Genomic DNA, 16,891 nt, shown 5'->3' on the forward strand with positions numbered 1-16,891 from the left:
TAAAAAGCCTGGGAAAACAAAACAAAACAAAACCTTCACTGAAACCAAAATATAGTTAAGTAGTCATCAGGCAAGGCTCATAGGGAGTGGGATATCTACTCATGGAGGTTTTCTACCTTGTTGACATCCCCATTCCCTCTCAGTGCCCCACACTACATCCTATCCTATCTCATTCCTCAGAGTCCATCAATCCCTAGAAAAGTATTTGGTGGACTGGGGGGAGAGGAGGGGTGTGGAAGTCAGCTTCTCTCCTAACCAGCTTCTGCCCCAGTATGTGTACAGTTATCCAGAGTTAACTCATTATATACAAGACAGACATTTTAAAATCAAGTATATTCTATTTTAAGTTGAGCTCTCCCCCTCCCCAGTTTACTAAAGTAGAAAATTCAAGTGCTTATTTTAGAATCATTTAGGACAAGGGCCCTGAATTAATGCCTTACATTGATGTCAAAGGAGGAATCAGGGTTAAACACAGCTTAACTCTCCCACAAGAAAATCAGTGAGATTTAAAATTGTTTAATCCTGGCTGTGTATTTCTGAAATTACATCTCAGAAACAAGCCTGTGGTTTTTCAAATTAGATGTCAAACACTGGCCACCTTTTGCACTGACTTCTTAATTTAGCTATTGAATGACTTCACACATTGCTGGTCATATGATACTATTTGCTTTCATTGTTATTATTCAAACCACTGGAAAAGAGATTCCATCTAAACATGATGAAAAACTTCCTGATGGTAAAAGCTGTTTGACAGTGGACTATGCTGCCTCAGAGTGTGGCAGAGTCTCCGTCTTTGGATGTTTTAAAACAGAGGCTGGATAGCCATCTGTTGAAAGTGCTCAAATCATGTATTCCTGCATGGCAGTGGTTGAACTGGATGGTCCTGGTGTTCTCTTCCAGTTTGATGATTCTATGAATAATGTGTAAAGTAGTTATCATTGTTCATTATGTTAATCATGACACGTTATCTCCTCAGGTAGTAACATAACTTAACATAATGTGTTATCATCTCTGAGCAAAAAGAAAAAGCTTGGGAAAAGAAAAGAAAACGATGGCGCAGTACAGACCGCCAAGAAATGGTGGCCTGCTGGCACCTGTTTTTGCTTCGGAGGGATGGTGCAGCCCCCAAACTGCATGTCATCACTCCAGAGTAAAAAGAACCCAGAAAAACCGGGTTCTTTTTGCGCCACCACTGTTAAGTTGTGAGTGTGCCAATGGCACACCCATGACATAACTGGCACAGTACGATGTGCAGACGCTATGTGTCCATTACATCATAATGACGGTGCCCATGTATACGGGATGCAACCATTATTGCACCACTGGCACATACTAGGGTTAGGGACCGTGTGGTTGCCGTGTGGTCCCCAACCCTAGTATCGGCGCTGGTACGCCACTTGTTGGTAGTGTGTACCGCACCTATGTCATATTGACTCTTCTTTTTTAAACCAAGCAAGGATTCCTTAACTTGAACATAGGAATGCACTTACGCTAGTTGTTACTATAGGATTTTTGGCTCAGGATGAGTTCTGCTAAACAGACTGAATCAATTGCAAAAGCTTTGTTCACATTTTAGCAAGTAACACAGAAAATGGACTTCTAATACTATATACATCCAGTGATGTTGAAGGACTAAGCTGTGGTTTGTGAACTGCAATTTCTATGGCTATTTTTAGGGTAATTCTTATGTCTTTCCTTTTTTGGCCATGAAGCCATTAGATAGATTCACAGTCATGAGCCATGAAAAGAACAGATTCTTGCTTTGAACAGCATTGTGGTTTGAAAAGAGGGAAGAGAAAAAAAGTCTACAGTCCTTTGTAAGCCTTCAAAATGTGAGATAAAGGCTCTGACCCCAACCCCTAATGAACAACCTACAACGTTCATTATAAGGTTTGTAGAAAGTCAACATAGGCAGCTGTAAAGACCGGCATGCCAATCATTCTCAGAGAATCTCCCACAAGAAGACATGGGACTGAGAGTTATGCTCCCCCTGTCTGAAGTAAGATCTTGACCTATCTATGCAAATATTGGCTAGAGTTGTAAATTATGCAAGGATTTTCTTGCTATAGCCCTTTGTTCCTCTGCCTGTCCATTCCTACAGGCTGACAAATTCTCTGGCACAGTACAGCATTGTAGCAAGGCACTTAGTAGGAAGGGAAAATTCAATGCTGCTATTATTTAATAATTTATATTTCTTATTTTCTGGTATCGAACACTCCAAACTGCTACATTAATTCTAAACACCATTATTAATAATAGATACTTTGTACAGTATATCATTCTAGAACAGCTTAGTTTAAAAGCTTTGGTTGCCTCCATTTCCTCAAATGAACTGAAAAACCTATTTGCAGCTTCATAAGATCTGTATGTCTAAGAACAACTTCTTTTAATATGATCATACTTTTAAAAATAAACTTAACATACTGGTTAGAAAAAGCACATGTTACTGCTCTCTCTCTCTCCTTCTCCCTCTCTTTTAAATGAGTTAGAATAAAACACAGCTGGTTCATGAAAAATGAGCAAGAGACTGTTAAATTAAAAAGAAATTCCATTGGAAACGAAAAACTTTAATGAAGCTGGACAAGCAGAAGAAAAGAGAAACACAACTGACCTTTCATTTACCATTAGATATGAACAGAAATGACTCATATCCCTGCATGCTTACTGCACAGTATTCATGTGTAAATATTTTGAGTTAAATCCTGCAATTCCCTTTGAAGCATATTATGTCTGCTTGCAGTGTTGACACATAATCTCATTCCATGCCATACTTGTACAATATTTGTCCATGCATCATGTGGAGATATGATCTTGAGAGTGTGCCACATATTCTTCAGAATATTTGATACAGCTCACTGCATCTGCCTACACCTCCTTACCAAGTGAATATATTCATTTTGCTACTTTTCAGTAAAATAAAATGCTCATGCTGGCCTGGGCTATTACATTATAGGTAATGCATGGAAGCACAGCCTCTTCTCTACAGAACCAACAGGCATGACACACATTTTGTTTGGCTCTACGTTCTCTCCTACTATCTCTGTCTGTCTGTCTATCTAATATTCAGTGACATTCAAACATACTCTTTCATTTACTGGGATTCAGAAGGGGAAAGTTGCTCAGAGCAAGGCTGAATAAGGCATTAGCCTCAGGCAACAGACTGTGGATGTCATGAAAATGCAGTATCTTCTTAGTTATTACATTTGTGAATTGTTTTATTTTATTTTATTCTACCATGAGAGCTAGGCAGAGGTATCTGTAGAAAATATATATATATATATATTTGCCTAATGTGCCAAAAGTTAGTTTTCCTAGTTCAGTGAAGACCAGGTCTGCTTATGCAGTATTAGGTGGAAGAATATAGTTCACAGAACAGGTAGAGGCTCACAAAGTGAATCCTCTTCTATTTATTTAAAAACGATATCTTGAAAAGAAAGAAAGAAAGAAAGAAAGAAAGAAATAGCACATACAGGATGGAGATTGTTTGTACTGAATTCCAATCTTCTAGTTTTTGACTTGCTGAACATTTTCACACGACATCGTTATATCGTTCCTTTATCGTCCCAAAGTGTAGTGGAATCGTCATAACAGCAATAAATGATTACAAAACGATTTCAAAACAGTTGAATTGCTAAATTCTGATATATCAACGTTTTAAGAACACTAACAGCTTCATGTGAACATCTTTTGGAATCGTCTATCTGTTATGATGATTCCACTACACTCTGGGACGATAAAGGAACGGTATAATGATGTCGTGTGAAAATCTTCACTATGCTATGTTTGAGTCCTTTTTAAAAACAAAACAAAGCAAAAATTAGGGTATATACAAAAATGTAATCCCCCTCAAGCTGCAGTCTGAAGTGCCATAATCTGCTTTACCACCCTAGAAGTCTACTGCATAAGTACTGTGTAAAATCTCAAGCTCAGAGGATATTCATGAGCTAGCATTAAACACAACATTGAACCGAACTATTATGGACTATTTCAGATTAGTAGAATTCATTTCTCAAGCATTCAACTATTTAAAAGGTTTGACAGGTTTTTCCACTCCTTTGCTACCAGAGTTAATTGACAGTCGCATCCCTGTCTATCCAAAACTTGCCTGGAGAACTAAGAAAGGAAAGCAGTTTTGTTTGATATTTGTTCCCTACAGGGGAAATTTTTTTCCTGCTACAGATTGTTATGAAGTCTATGGTGTTTTTCATACAAAAAGATACTTCAGCAATAATAACCGAGAACTTTGTAAAGAGATTGCTTTCTCTTTAATGTGTAGATAACCTGTGACACTTCAGTGTTTGGTCAGTCATGGAAACTGGCTGAAAAAGGTAAAACCTGAATACAATTATATGGAGAGAGGGGATTTTTACTTATTTCTGTGTTACTGTAGCATACATGACTATTTTAACTTTTAGTTTCATTCTTATGCAGTTGGCCCTCTGTTTCATGGGGGATCTGTTCCGGATCCCATGTGTATGCGCCATTGCAAATAGTGGCAGTCGCCCGTCCATGTATATTCAAGGGCGTGGATCTGAAATCCGTGCATTAGGAGGGGTGACTGTATTTATTTTAATAACTCTAATTTTTTTTAAAAAAAAATTACCCAAAATTAAAACAATTTCAGCCCTGTCAAGGAAACCACTGCTTGGTAAAAGAAAGAAATTCATGCCTCACTCCCCTGTCCCAAGCCTAGTTTATCAATTTATGTAAATGTCCAAATATAATTCTAGCCAGTTACAAGGTTACTGCTCAGATTTTATACTACTCTGAGTATGTCTACAAACCTATATTTACAGAAAAAAAGAAACGAGTGTGGTTTGGCAGGCAAAACAAGCATGAAAGAAGTTATTGTTATGGTTGTGGCACCTAAACTGACAATGCAAAAACTAATTTCTTTAAGTCCATTTATACAATATGTCCATAAAAGGGTAGCACAGTCTTAATTTTGAGTGTTTTCCTTACATTATAGTTTAAATGAGAATCCATGTGTGTGTATGTGTATGTGCCTTCAAACGGCCAATAATGGCTTCCTGGCATGCTACACACATTTCAACACTATCTGACCCCCATCTTCATGGGGGTGCCCTTGACCTGTTCATCACATCATGCTCTGTTTCCCACACTAATCTACTCTCCTCATCTCTGTCTTTATTAAGTCTACAAAAGCTCATGCTGCCAACTTATTTTTTAGTGTCAAAGGTGCTAAAAGGTCTCATTACTTCTAGTGGCCCGTTCACTTATGGCAACTTCATGAATTTCATAGGGCTTGTCAGTCCCTTCCTCTGAAATATAGCCTACGACACCTGGTATTCATTGGTGGTCTATCATCTAAGAACTAACCAGAGCTGGGCCTGCTTAGCTTCCAAGATCATGTAGCATCTGGTGCCTTTAGAGTGTTTAGGCCCTGTAGTCCAATTTCAGGAATATTACCATATGGACACCCTGGTAACAGATAACAGACCCAAACACTTTGGACCAAGATGTAGTAACGACCAATTGAGAATATAAACTGGAAAAGCCAAAGACATACCCCTAAATTTAGACAGAAGCCTTTACAAAAATCATAGAAACTTATGTTAGAGGCAGGAAACAGAGCTTGGAACCACATCTTTCGAATTCCACAGCCTGGCTGGGTGATTCAGGAAATTGTAGCCCCTCCCCCCTAAAGAAATCTTTCCAAGCTCCAGGAGGAAAATGGTAGTTACTCTTGCATGTGCCATCTGGATCAAGTACTTCACACTTGCTCATGACACAATGCATGAGAATTCTACTGAGTAAGTCTACTTTTCATACTTTCATGATTATCTCTTACCTCCCAGATTCAAAAGTGAACCATGTGGAGTCACGCCCATATCTCCTTAGGGAACTTAGAGGCCACATGACCAGCTTCACCTTAGCATTGTGGATATCCCAGAGATAGATGTTTTCATGTGTGATCTGCATTGTACATTCCCCGTAGATATCTAAATTTGGTGTAGGCATAAGGTATACGTTGAATCGCTCTAAAGATAAGGGGAAACAAAAATAATGAAAACAGTAAAAATCATGAGCTAGCTTCAAATATAATTTTTATTCTGTGCAGTAAGTGAAATATATAAATCAGAATCCATTTAAATACATGAGTGCAGCTTCCTCAGAGGATGGGATTGTGTTTCTTTTTAATTCATAGTACATCTGGAAGCACAGCTGAGACCTCTTTATTTTTACTAACAGACACCCATTGACATAATGAAACCATTAAACATTATCAATTGTTGCTAATCTTTATAAAATCATTAGCATCCTCTTACTGTATTAATAATTTGAATGAGAAAGCTGTTTTGATTGCATTTAATATGATGGACCTATTTTCAAAGCAAAAGGAAAGAGAACATTACAGTGCACATCATTAACAAATGAACACTGTGAGCAGGGAGGAAAACTGAAGAGAAAGACAAGAGAAAACAGCACAATACAGGACTCACTTTTTCTTTGGTTGGTAGGCTGACACCTGTATGTTTAAACAGGAGGAGACCCTAGTGAAGGACTTTTCACATTAGATCTAAAAAAAATTTCACAGATAAGGGGGTTGTCTACACTGGCCAAAAAAACAAAACAAAACAAAAAACAAAACCCACCCATGTTTCACTCAGTTTCAAGGTTCAGCTCTTTATATGGCACATGAGGTCGAAATGAATGAAACCTGGATGAAGCCACACTCTGGGGTGAAAGACAAGAGCAAAATAAAGCCCCCTTTCTCTACTTTAACACAGAACGTATTCATCACCATACTGGTGTATAAACAACACGACACAAGTGCGGGAATGTAGGAAGCCCCAGGCTGTTTACAGAAGTGGTCTGGAACATACACCCTGGGCCCAGGGAGATGCTGCCGCTGGTGCCATTGCTCACCAAATGGTGATTTTCTTCCATTGAGCACACAGGTGTACGAGTGGCCAGATGAAGTGAAATTACGACAAAAATGGCATTTCATCAATAATGCAATGGATATCATAAAACATCCACAAACCGGCCAGTTCAAAGGGAGTAAAGGGGGGAAAGGGGGGCATGTATGGAGGGACTCCTTGATTGTGCTTTGCCAGTGTGTCACTTGGAGCCCCAAGCAGTGTATTGCTCATGTGACTATGTTGCTGGTCACCTGGTGCATCCAATGGGATGACAGCTGGACAAAACAAGGAAGTTAAGTGACAGTCACAGGTACTGTGTTCATGCATGCATGGGGGTGGGGGAGTGAGAAACAAAAATAATAGAAAGGCACAGCTTGATGGAGTATGGTTTAGACTGCTTGTGGGTGTTCAGCCCGCCTTGGGAGCAGGCTGCATAGATAGTGCGGGTTTCAGCCCAATCAGAAAAACCCAGGAACTCTCCATTTCTCTCTCTCTGTCTGCTCAGTCCCAAAGTTGTGATGTGAAGAAAGGCCAAATTGTTACTTGTTCTGTGATTCTGTCAGTTGCCACATCCTAATTCATCCAGGCCTTTTATGTATGTTTTCCCTTTGAACCACCACCAATTATTTCCACTAGTACTGTGCCTCCCATCATTCTTCTACATAACTTAGATACTTCAATACCCATTTAAACATGCTTATACATAACAGCAACATCCATCCATGACAGAATATGTCAGATTCTGACAAGATTTAAAGTTAATTCCTTCCATTTTCTTGCAGATGTATTCTCCAACTACACCTTTGCCTCTTGTTTCAGCTAAACCTTAGTTATTGATCAGCTCCCACAGATCTCATCTTATTCTGGCAAAGATGTTTCACTTGACCCTATGATGCTATCTAGCACTAACACTTGTTTTGACCTCTGGTTTTGAATAATCATGACTGAAATCACTGAGGACCTAGCAACTAAGAGGATTATTTTCAAAAGTTTAAAGACTTACAGATATTAGAATTCAGTGGTAGCTGCAAATATATTGCAAAGAATCAGCAAAACCAATATGGCGAGTTAAAAAGGAGATACAATATAATTGACTCATTAAAAAAAATGATATTTTCATGAGAACATTTTGCTCTATATTCACCAACAACCCTCCATTTTAGCCGAGCTTTAAATTCTTCGTTTTAAAAATGGGGTCGTGAAAAAAAAGTTGGAAATAAGCCAGAGACTAATATTAAATGCCACAAAGAGTACAGACACTGAGGGAAAGTTTCCTTGAGAAATCTCTGCAGCCAAATAACTACTGTATTCCATATATTGTAAGATTAAAGAACCCACATGGCTATAAGTAAACTTGTCATTCTCAATATTTTTTCTGTCTCAGTTCATTTAATTTTGTCCCACTGATGGCTCCTTAGCTGAATCATTCAGTGTCACAGCTATCCATCCTTTGCTCTGAGGCTATATTTCTCATTAATCACACTAATGGATGTCAGGCTTCCAACAAGTACTTTAAGCCTAAATTCCAAGTGATAAAGGCTATGTGACTACTGGAGGATATTCTGATTTCACATTGCACAGTTTGGGTTTTCATTTCCTATAGCACATTTGTCTGTTTTTCCTTCAAACATTACATCTTCATTTTCCTTCTATTTGCCAGGATCATTTTGTACTGGAAACTGTCACTTGTGAGTTGTAATTGTCTACAACTACCTACACCAAGGGTGAGAATTTGTGGCTCTCCAGATGTTGTTAAACTGAAGCTCCAAGAATTCCTCTTTACTACTTATTCTGGCTAGGATTTAAGCCTTAAAACAACAAAAGAACTATATACACACACACATGCATTCATGCAGACACACACATATTCATTCGATCTCAATGGCAAGAACAATACTATTCCTTTGATATAAACATAAAATTCTGCAAGTTTTATTCCAAAATATATATGAAGAAAAATAAGTTTCCAGATATTCACACACCTGACCCCCTTTCATCTTGATGTTCCATATTTAGATTAGTCTCAAGAGCAGCTTATGGCTGGACTTTTGCATATTAAGAGAGTAATCATGAAAATGAATTCTGAGAAAGTCTTGGAACCAAATGGATTTCCTGTTTTATGGTATATTGTTCCTGCACATTTTTAATTTCAAAATTATATTGTTTGCACATGGAGACTTTCTTTGCCATCAACACCGTATGATATTCTTGTGATTCTTAAACCTGGCAGAGACCACACTCATTGTGAATACTACAGATCCATTTCCTTTACAGACACTGATGGTAAGGTATTAAATGCTGCTCTTGCTTCAAGAGGTTAATATGTTTCTGGCTCATATATATCACCTGGGACTTATAAAGTATAGACTGATGCTCTTAGATTAGTCCGATAATCTTAAATTTGTTATTTAATCAGTTTGCAAAGTGAAAGACCTGATCAGCCTACTATACCACATTGCATTCTGAAAAAGTCTGATAAAAATACTGGCCATTTTTGTTACAATGGTAACATTTTTTTAAAATAAAAAATATATAATTTTCTATTTGTTTCCAAGTAAATAGAATATTGTGTAGATAGAAAATCAAAATGTAAAGAAATCCTGTCTTTTTGTTCCTCGCTTCTCCCAGATGCTCTATTGTGTCTTTGGGGAAACTATGGTCTCAGGTTTTGCTTTGTCAAGAGGTTCATGCATATGCAGATGCTATGCATGGGGGAAAAGCTTATTGTTGCTTTTTAATAATTTTGCTTTTGAATATTTTTTCTGTCTTTTTCTAATTTTTCTATTAGTAAATATTTGTATTTCTAGCTTACATAACTATATTTCCATATTATTTGGTATGTGTGCATTATTGTCATTGCAGTCATTGTTATGTGCCTTCAAACTGATTCTGACTTGTGCCAAACCTACTGTAGGGTTTTCTTGGCAATATTCAGTAGAAGTTTGCCATAGGCTTGCTCTTAGGCTGATAATGTGTGATCTTCTAGATTTGGGTCCAGCACTCATACTGTTGCCTAGTTCTAAATCCAGGAGCTAACTGTTTGATTACTGCTACTGTTGCATATTATTTGTGTAGGGGGGCTCTTGGGAGCAAGAGTGTACACATTTTGTCTCTTTATTTTCAAGAAGCCCCAAGGACATCCTTTAAAGTTGGAAAAGAAGGGGTAGTGACAGTGCTACCTTGCAGTGTTACTCATTCTGGTTAATGTATCCTGTGGACCAGTAAGCAGATAGCTCAATAAGTGTCTTGAACACTTGACACAGAGCACTGCCAATTTTCTTCTGTGCTATTGGCCTTTGGAACAGGCATAAAATAAGAATCACCACTTTCTCCTTTGATATTTAAGTTTGGAGACGTTGGCTTGCTCTGCTAGAAAAAAACTAATAATCATGGCTTTGAGAATAAGTTTAAAATTTAAAATTATGCTGTAACTTGACAGCATTTTATTGTTTATCTCTAAGCCTCAGTCATCTGTTCTGATATTAATGTTGCATTCCATGCTTTGGCTATTTGAATAATTGGTCAAATCAGAACTCATGCCAGTGGGACACAATAAATACATCATTGAGTGTATATGTTTACTAGAAATTCCAGTAGTACCCAAAAATTATGTATTTGGAATATGAGTTCCTAAGCATACAACTTATATGACTATACTAAATTTGAATGAAGTAACTACTGAGTCTTTTAAGTAGTTGAAGTTACTAATTGAAGTAACTATTGAGGTCTTTTAAATGAGGACTTCGAAGTAAAATTAATACACTCAAATTTTATCCCAGACAGTATATGATTTATAAAGCATTCCTATATGTTCCACAAGCATTTTCATGATAACACATTTTGCAAACATGGGATTTCCCTACAACCATACATTTCCTTAAGGAGGATATAATGTATGGATTTGGTTTTCCAGACATTTTAACTTACCTTTGGTGATTTCCCCCTTTTTCCATTTCTTGTTCATGCCCTTTTTACATCTTAGCTCATTTGAAAGTTTTTTAAGATATAAATCCTAGTTTCTTTAGGCACCTCCCATCTTTCCTCTTCACTGAAACTCTCTGAAATTGTGCCTTTAATATCTTACTTTTAAGAAACTCACAGCCATCATGGGTTTCCTTCTCTTTTAGTATTCCTTATCACAGGCTCACTTTTTCAAGTTTACTGAAATAAGCTCTCATAAAGTCTCAAATGTGTGTCTACTACACTTAGCTTCTCCTATCCACTGTATAACAAACTCCAGGAAAATATATTTATTATTATTATTATATTATTATTAGCTTTATTTATAAAGCGTGGTAAATCTACACAGTGTTGTACAAAACCAAGTAAAATCAAGAATATATACAATGGGAGCTAGTGGCTAAAAATGAAACTGAAGATGTTATATAATAAGATGCAGTGTAGAAATAAATAACTGTCAATAAACAGTCTAAGGAATAAACATATTGTGAAAAAAAAATCCAGCTGTATATATTTTATTTTTACAGCAAAACTGGCATACATGCACAAAAAAATAAAAATCATTCTCTTGTGTCCCCTCTGTTGCAAAGACAACAATAGAACTTGATAATCAAAGCGTTCAGTTAAACTGTTTAAGAAAATGGGAACTCTATGTAAGAGATAATGGATGGAAACCATGGAAACATGAGAAAGGTCAACAGCAAAACTTTACGGTCAGCCATACTCTAAAGGTTACTGGTTTTTTAGATTCTGACCTGGTTCCATGCCAGAACATGATTTAACTTTTAAGACCAGAAAAAATAATGGCTGGCTGGAAAAGCTAGTATATTTCAAAATATGCTTTTACGAATTATCATGGGAAAATGTTCTTTGAAGACTATGATCAACCTACTACAAGCTAAGTATCCCTTATCTAAATGCTTGGGACCAAAAGTGTTCCAGATATAACCATGTCTAAACACAAGATTCATTTGTGCTTTTATACACCTTATACAGTGTGCCCTTGCTTTACGCGGGGGATCCGTTCTGGACTCCCCCACATAAAGCAAATTATGCATATGCTCGAGCCCCATTTAAATGAATGGGGCTCATGCATGCAGTGGTGTGGCGGTGCACACGTGCCACAGGTGGGCGCCTCATTATTCCCTATGGGACGTGCTGTCCCTTCCTCCCTGTATGGCTTTCACCATATGCTGAAAACTGCATAAAGTGCACCCGCGTATGATGTGGGCACACTTATATACAAAGCCTAAAGATAATTTTATACACAATATTTTTAATATTTTTGTGCATGAAATTCATTTGTGTACATTGGACCATCAGAAAGCAAAGGTGTCACTACCTCAGTCACTTATGAAAAGAGTTTAGGATTTTGGAACATTTGGGAATTTGGATATTCACAATATGGATATTCATTTTTCATGTGTGACATAAGTGACCAAAAAACACACCATAGGGAAGTCATGGATTTCTGTACTTACTTCAGTACAAAGCAAAGTTATTGAATGCATCTACACTTGGATAAGTTCATTTAAACTACGCAGGATCAATCTGGTTTGACATTTTTATTTGCTAGAACCAAGGAAAACAAAGTGCAAAACAAAGCAAAGTCATAATATGTAATAGGGTATTTACTATTAAACTGTGAGGGACAGTGTCCCTAAGCTGCCAGCTAGGGGGAGACCTCTTGATTCCACTCACTCCTACTTCTTGTTCCATCAAATATAAATGACAAGCACCATTTTTCAGCTCATTCTGTGCTCCCTCACCACTAAGAGACTGTGAGGGCAATTCTTATTTCAGGAACGGCTGAGTGGTTTTAAAGAATGGTATAAAAAAGAGCTTCATTATCATCTTGTACTCAGTCATGAGCAGCTGGGTTGATATCTGTCACTTCTCATAAGATAAAATTTTATTGAGGAAAAGTAGGCATTTCTGCAAGCAACAGACAACTGAAACCTTTGTGTGTGCTTAGTTGGGATCAAATCCCACCAGCATCAAAGACTGAGCCACACAATGTGATTAAGATGACTGCCTTGGGAAGGAGTCAGCAAGAAAAAGATATCCCTGGGAGTCTATTTGTACTTTTGGCCTCCAGGTTCCTGGGGCTACACTTCTGATAATGTGCCACTGCTGTTTGTGAGAAAGTGCCTCTGTCTTCTTGCAAATGATAGCCATGGGCTTCTGAGTCTAGAACACAATGATGTGGGGAAGGACTCCTTTCCCTACACCACAGTCATGCTTCAGATTCAGCCTACTTGTAAAACTGTTTAATAAAATTTAAATACATACATAATTACTAAAGTCACAAATAATGACAGACTAATTTTGGCCTTCATGCTTGGCTATGGAATGGATCTTTCAGTAACAGAAGATTGGAAGGCTGTCTTTGTGGGAATGTTAAAGATTTAAATCAAAAATTGTTCTACTGGCTGACTGTTAGCATGACATGACTTTCTTCCCTTCCTACTTACAGTTCTTCTTGGTACTCAAAACCTTGCTCTGAAGATTCCTCATCACTCAAGAGCAGCTTTGAAAGGTGCATGTGGAATAACTGGAGGGACAGGAAGGTTCATCAGTATCATCAGCACAATGGTGCTACATCCCAACCTTATTGATTAATTTGACTTATATCACATTTTTTCAAGTGGGACTCATTTCCTATAAACAATGTGCAGGTAGAACATAATGCAGAGATCAGTGGTTGAATTGGTAAGTGGTTTAGACTTGGCCAAATTTTCTCTTGTTCACTGAATTATTCCTTCCAAAAGTGGTTTGATTAATGAAAATTTAACTTAAAACATGTTGTTGTGCGCCTTGTTATGGCAACACTCAGGCACAACTGCATGTTAATAACTAAATATGTAGAAAGTCAAAATGTTTTGCTCATGTAATATTTTCTAGTTCTGTATGTTCAATGCTTCAATACACACACATATATACACAGATGCATATTTGTGGGGTGTCTTGAAATCCTCTTAAATCTGTTTTTGGCTTGAGCTTGGATTCCTTAATCATCCTGATAAAAAGCTTAAGGAAATAACCTAAAGAGTAAAGATTAAAAAGGAAATAATGAAAAAATAATAAAGAAATAATAAAAAAGGAAATAATGAAACCCTTGGACTTTGAATAAAACTTAGCAATAGTCATTAAGCCTCACCCAAACACTCTTCAATTTTTTTTTACCAGTGTGTACCATTTCTGTCTAATAAAGCAACATATCTGGAAGTCAAAAACACTTCAGATTTACTTAAACCATTGCAGATGGAAAACTAGATACCAAATACTGCTAGATGGTCAACCAGATAATGCAACTCCTATCTTCTCTGATGTGCAAATAGACAGCTGGAAAAAAAGGAACTAAGAAAAGCAGGAAAATGCAGTAGTAGCTTCTGATACATTGCCAAGATTTCTCTTAGTCCGTAAGACGTTGGCCAAGGCAGATAAAAACAATCCCTCACAAATAGGTTTTGCAACAGAAGTGGGAGACTATTCATTGGGAGCTTTCATCCATTTAAACATGGCTTGCAGAAGTGAGCATACTGTACTAAATTAGGTCAAAGTTCATAGTTCACATTTCTGTTGCAGAGACTGTTTTCCCCTATAACCAACTTATTTCTATCAACAAATAGTTTACCGCTTGCCATGCCCTGTCACAATGTCTGCTTTGCTTTCTATAGTTAAGGTGACAGCTTTAACTTTCCTAATTTAAATGCAAATTTCTGCACTGGGGGATATTTATCAAAATTGCAATGTCTGAGGGAGTGTACCTAATGATTCATCACAGCATATTACTGAAACATCAGTTTCACTCACTCCTTTCTTTTCAAGTGGTGTTGCTAATTATGCCTCTTTGGTTTCTTATGGGCGTGCCTTGCATGGAGACACTGTGCCTACTGGCCTAATTGTATTTGTTTCATCCCATTTATTTACTATAGAACAATAAACATGGTAATTATGTTCATTTCTTGCAGTTGGCAACTGTCAGTGTAGTCCAATGCCACAGTAAAGCATCAATCCCTGATTCAGTTCAAGCACAAGCAGACACATATTATCCGCCCAGACTGGTTTCTCAGTGTGCTTTTATTGGTAAGCATGGTGGTAGTATGGAGGGTATGACATGGAACTATGAGGCACAATCTTCATCAGTGTTTATCTGTTATCTGCAATCCCTATAGCTGAGGGCCATTGTGGGAAATGCTACTACCCAAGTTTGCCAAAGCTGAATGCAAGTCCATTACTGCCACTCTAACAATTTACATTCAAATATGACTGTAACTTATATCCAGAGTGGTTGATTCAACTGCAGAGCATGTTAATCCAGGAAGGATTTTTCTTTATACGTCCACAGCAAATATTATTCTTCATTTCAGTGATACTATCAGTTTTTTGTTTTTGTTTTTGTTTTTTTTTTTTTAAAAAACCCTCTGTAATGTAATCCCACAACTTTTTTTCTAGTGTGCCAATATTGATTAACAGACATAATAAATACATCATAAAGATTACAAATCCCATGCTGCAGTGCAATCTTAATATAATAAGCGTAACAAATAAGCATGCATGATTTATTCGTTTATAGAATGTTAGGGTAACAAATCTGACATCAAGATCTTGTCAGAGAGTAATAAAAGAGCCCTAATGAACTGAGAGGCTACAGAGTGAGTTGGTATGAATGTCTGATTCTGAAGACGAGGATACCTGTTGTTGTTATGTGCCTTTAAGTCATTTCTGACTTATGGCAATGCTAAGGTGAATTTATATCACAGCATTTTCTTGGCAGGATTTAATCAGAGAAGGTTTGCCATCACCTTGCTCTTTAGCTGAGAGAGTATAGCCTTCCCAAGATCATCCAATGTGTTTCCATGGCAGAGAGGATTCAAACCCTCATCTCCCAGTGCTCTAGTCCAACATTCAAAGCACTACATGATCAAAAATATTTAAAATATTTAGAATAATCAAAATGTGTACCATTTTGCTCTCTCTGAACTCCTGCAGCAAGTAGATCAGGCTCTCCAAGGCTTATATCATTCAGTCTGGTACCCAGACATTCTATACAAAGATGCTTGCACCACTCTTCTGCTTCAAGCTCTGAAAGAGAAAAAAGACCAATAAATAAAAAAAAAGTCAAAGATGATGATGTAATAACTGCAGCATTCAATTCAGTTTAAAAGATGGCAAGTGAACAAACTCCAGATTTTAAGGAAATAAGTGCGTGCACACACACACACACACACACACACACACACACACACAGAGTGAGAAAGTCTAAGCTTAATTTATAATTTCTTTTGTCAAAAGATAAAGTGAATTTTAATACATCTTAACAGTAGATGATAATTTATTACCATCTTCCCAGTATACTGCAGCACTAAGGGCCGCTAAGGCATATTAGTTTTGGTTCTCCAAATATAAATTCATGTTATCAGTCTTTTCAGGCAGATGGATTTTGCAATGGGAACATGGGCCTTCCCTGATATTGCTAATTGCCTTGCTCTCCGATATATAGTGTCCCAATATTTTGTTGTGTGGATAAAATACCTGAGACAAGAAGAGAAAGGAGTAGTGCTTAACGTGTGTGTGTGTGTGTATGTATGAGAGTATGCCAACACAAGAGGAGGTAAAAAAAACACCCAAGGGTTACTTTACATTGCTATTTCCTCCCCATGCAATAGTTAAAGGATTTTATTGCAGAAGTCTAAAAAAAATGAGATAACATTTAAGGAGACAAGAAATCAATTTTTGGCACTGCTTCAGTTGTATAAGGAATGCAACTTGTGTTCACACTTCAGTTTTTGCCTCTAAAACAGTTTGAAATTTCCTTTGACTCACTGCCATAGCAGCCAACACAATGGTTAAACCCAACACACTACAGAAGCAGGTGAGGTCTGCCATGTTGCCATGAAAGTAGAAGCAGGGAGGGTCCACTTAACTGCCATGAAAGCAACCCTGAATTTAACTTTTTTACTTTATATTCATACAGTATGTAGAACTTACACTTAAAGTTTCATTTTCATATAATATGTACAACAACTATGCCAATCTTC

The 16,891-nt window shown here is 37.3% G+C and overlaps 1 protein-coding gene across 2 annotated transcripts in view; it reads right to left on the reverse strand.

Moving 5' to 3' along the window:
- The window catches only part of DOK6 (docking protein 6), a 268,564-nt gene that overhangs the window by 81,681 nt on the left and 169,992 nt on the right, over window positions 1–16,891 (reverse strand). For both annotated transcript variants that reach the window (XM_089516957.1, XM_089516956.1), the window contains exons 4-5: window positions 15,816–15,935; window positions 5,813–6,002 (exon numbers count right to left, since the gene is read on the reverse strand). In XM_089516957.1, the coding sequence (XP_089373083.1) occupies window positions 5,813–6,002; window positions 15,816–15,935 (310 nt within the window). The remainder of the gene's footprint in view (window positions 1–5,812; window positions 6,003–15,815; window positions 15,936–16,891) is intronic.

This window comes from Sceloporus occidentalis, unplaced genomic scaffold, assembly GCF_023333645.1.
Source record: "Sceloporus occidentalis isolate IW3139 unplaced genomic scaffold, rSceOcc1.0.p SCAF_3, whole genome shotgun sequence".
Taxonomy (NCBI): Eukaryota; Metazoa; Chordata; class Lepidosauria; order Squamata; family Phrynosomatidae; genus Sceloporus; species Sceloporus occidentalis.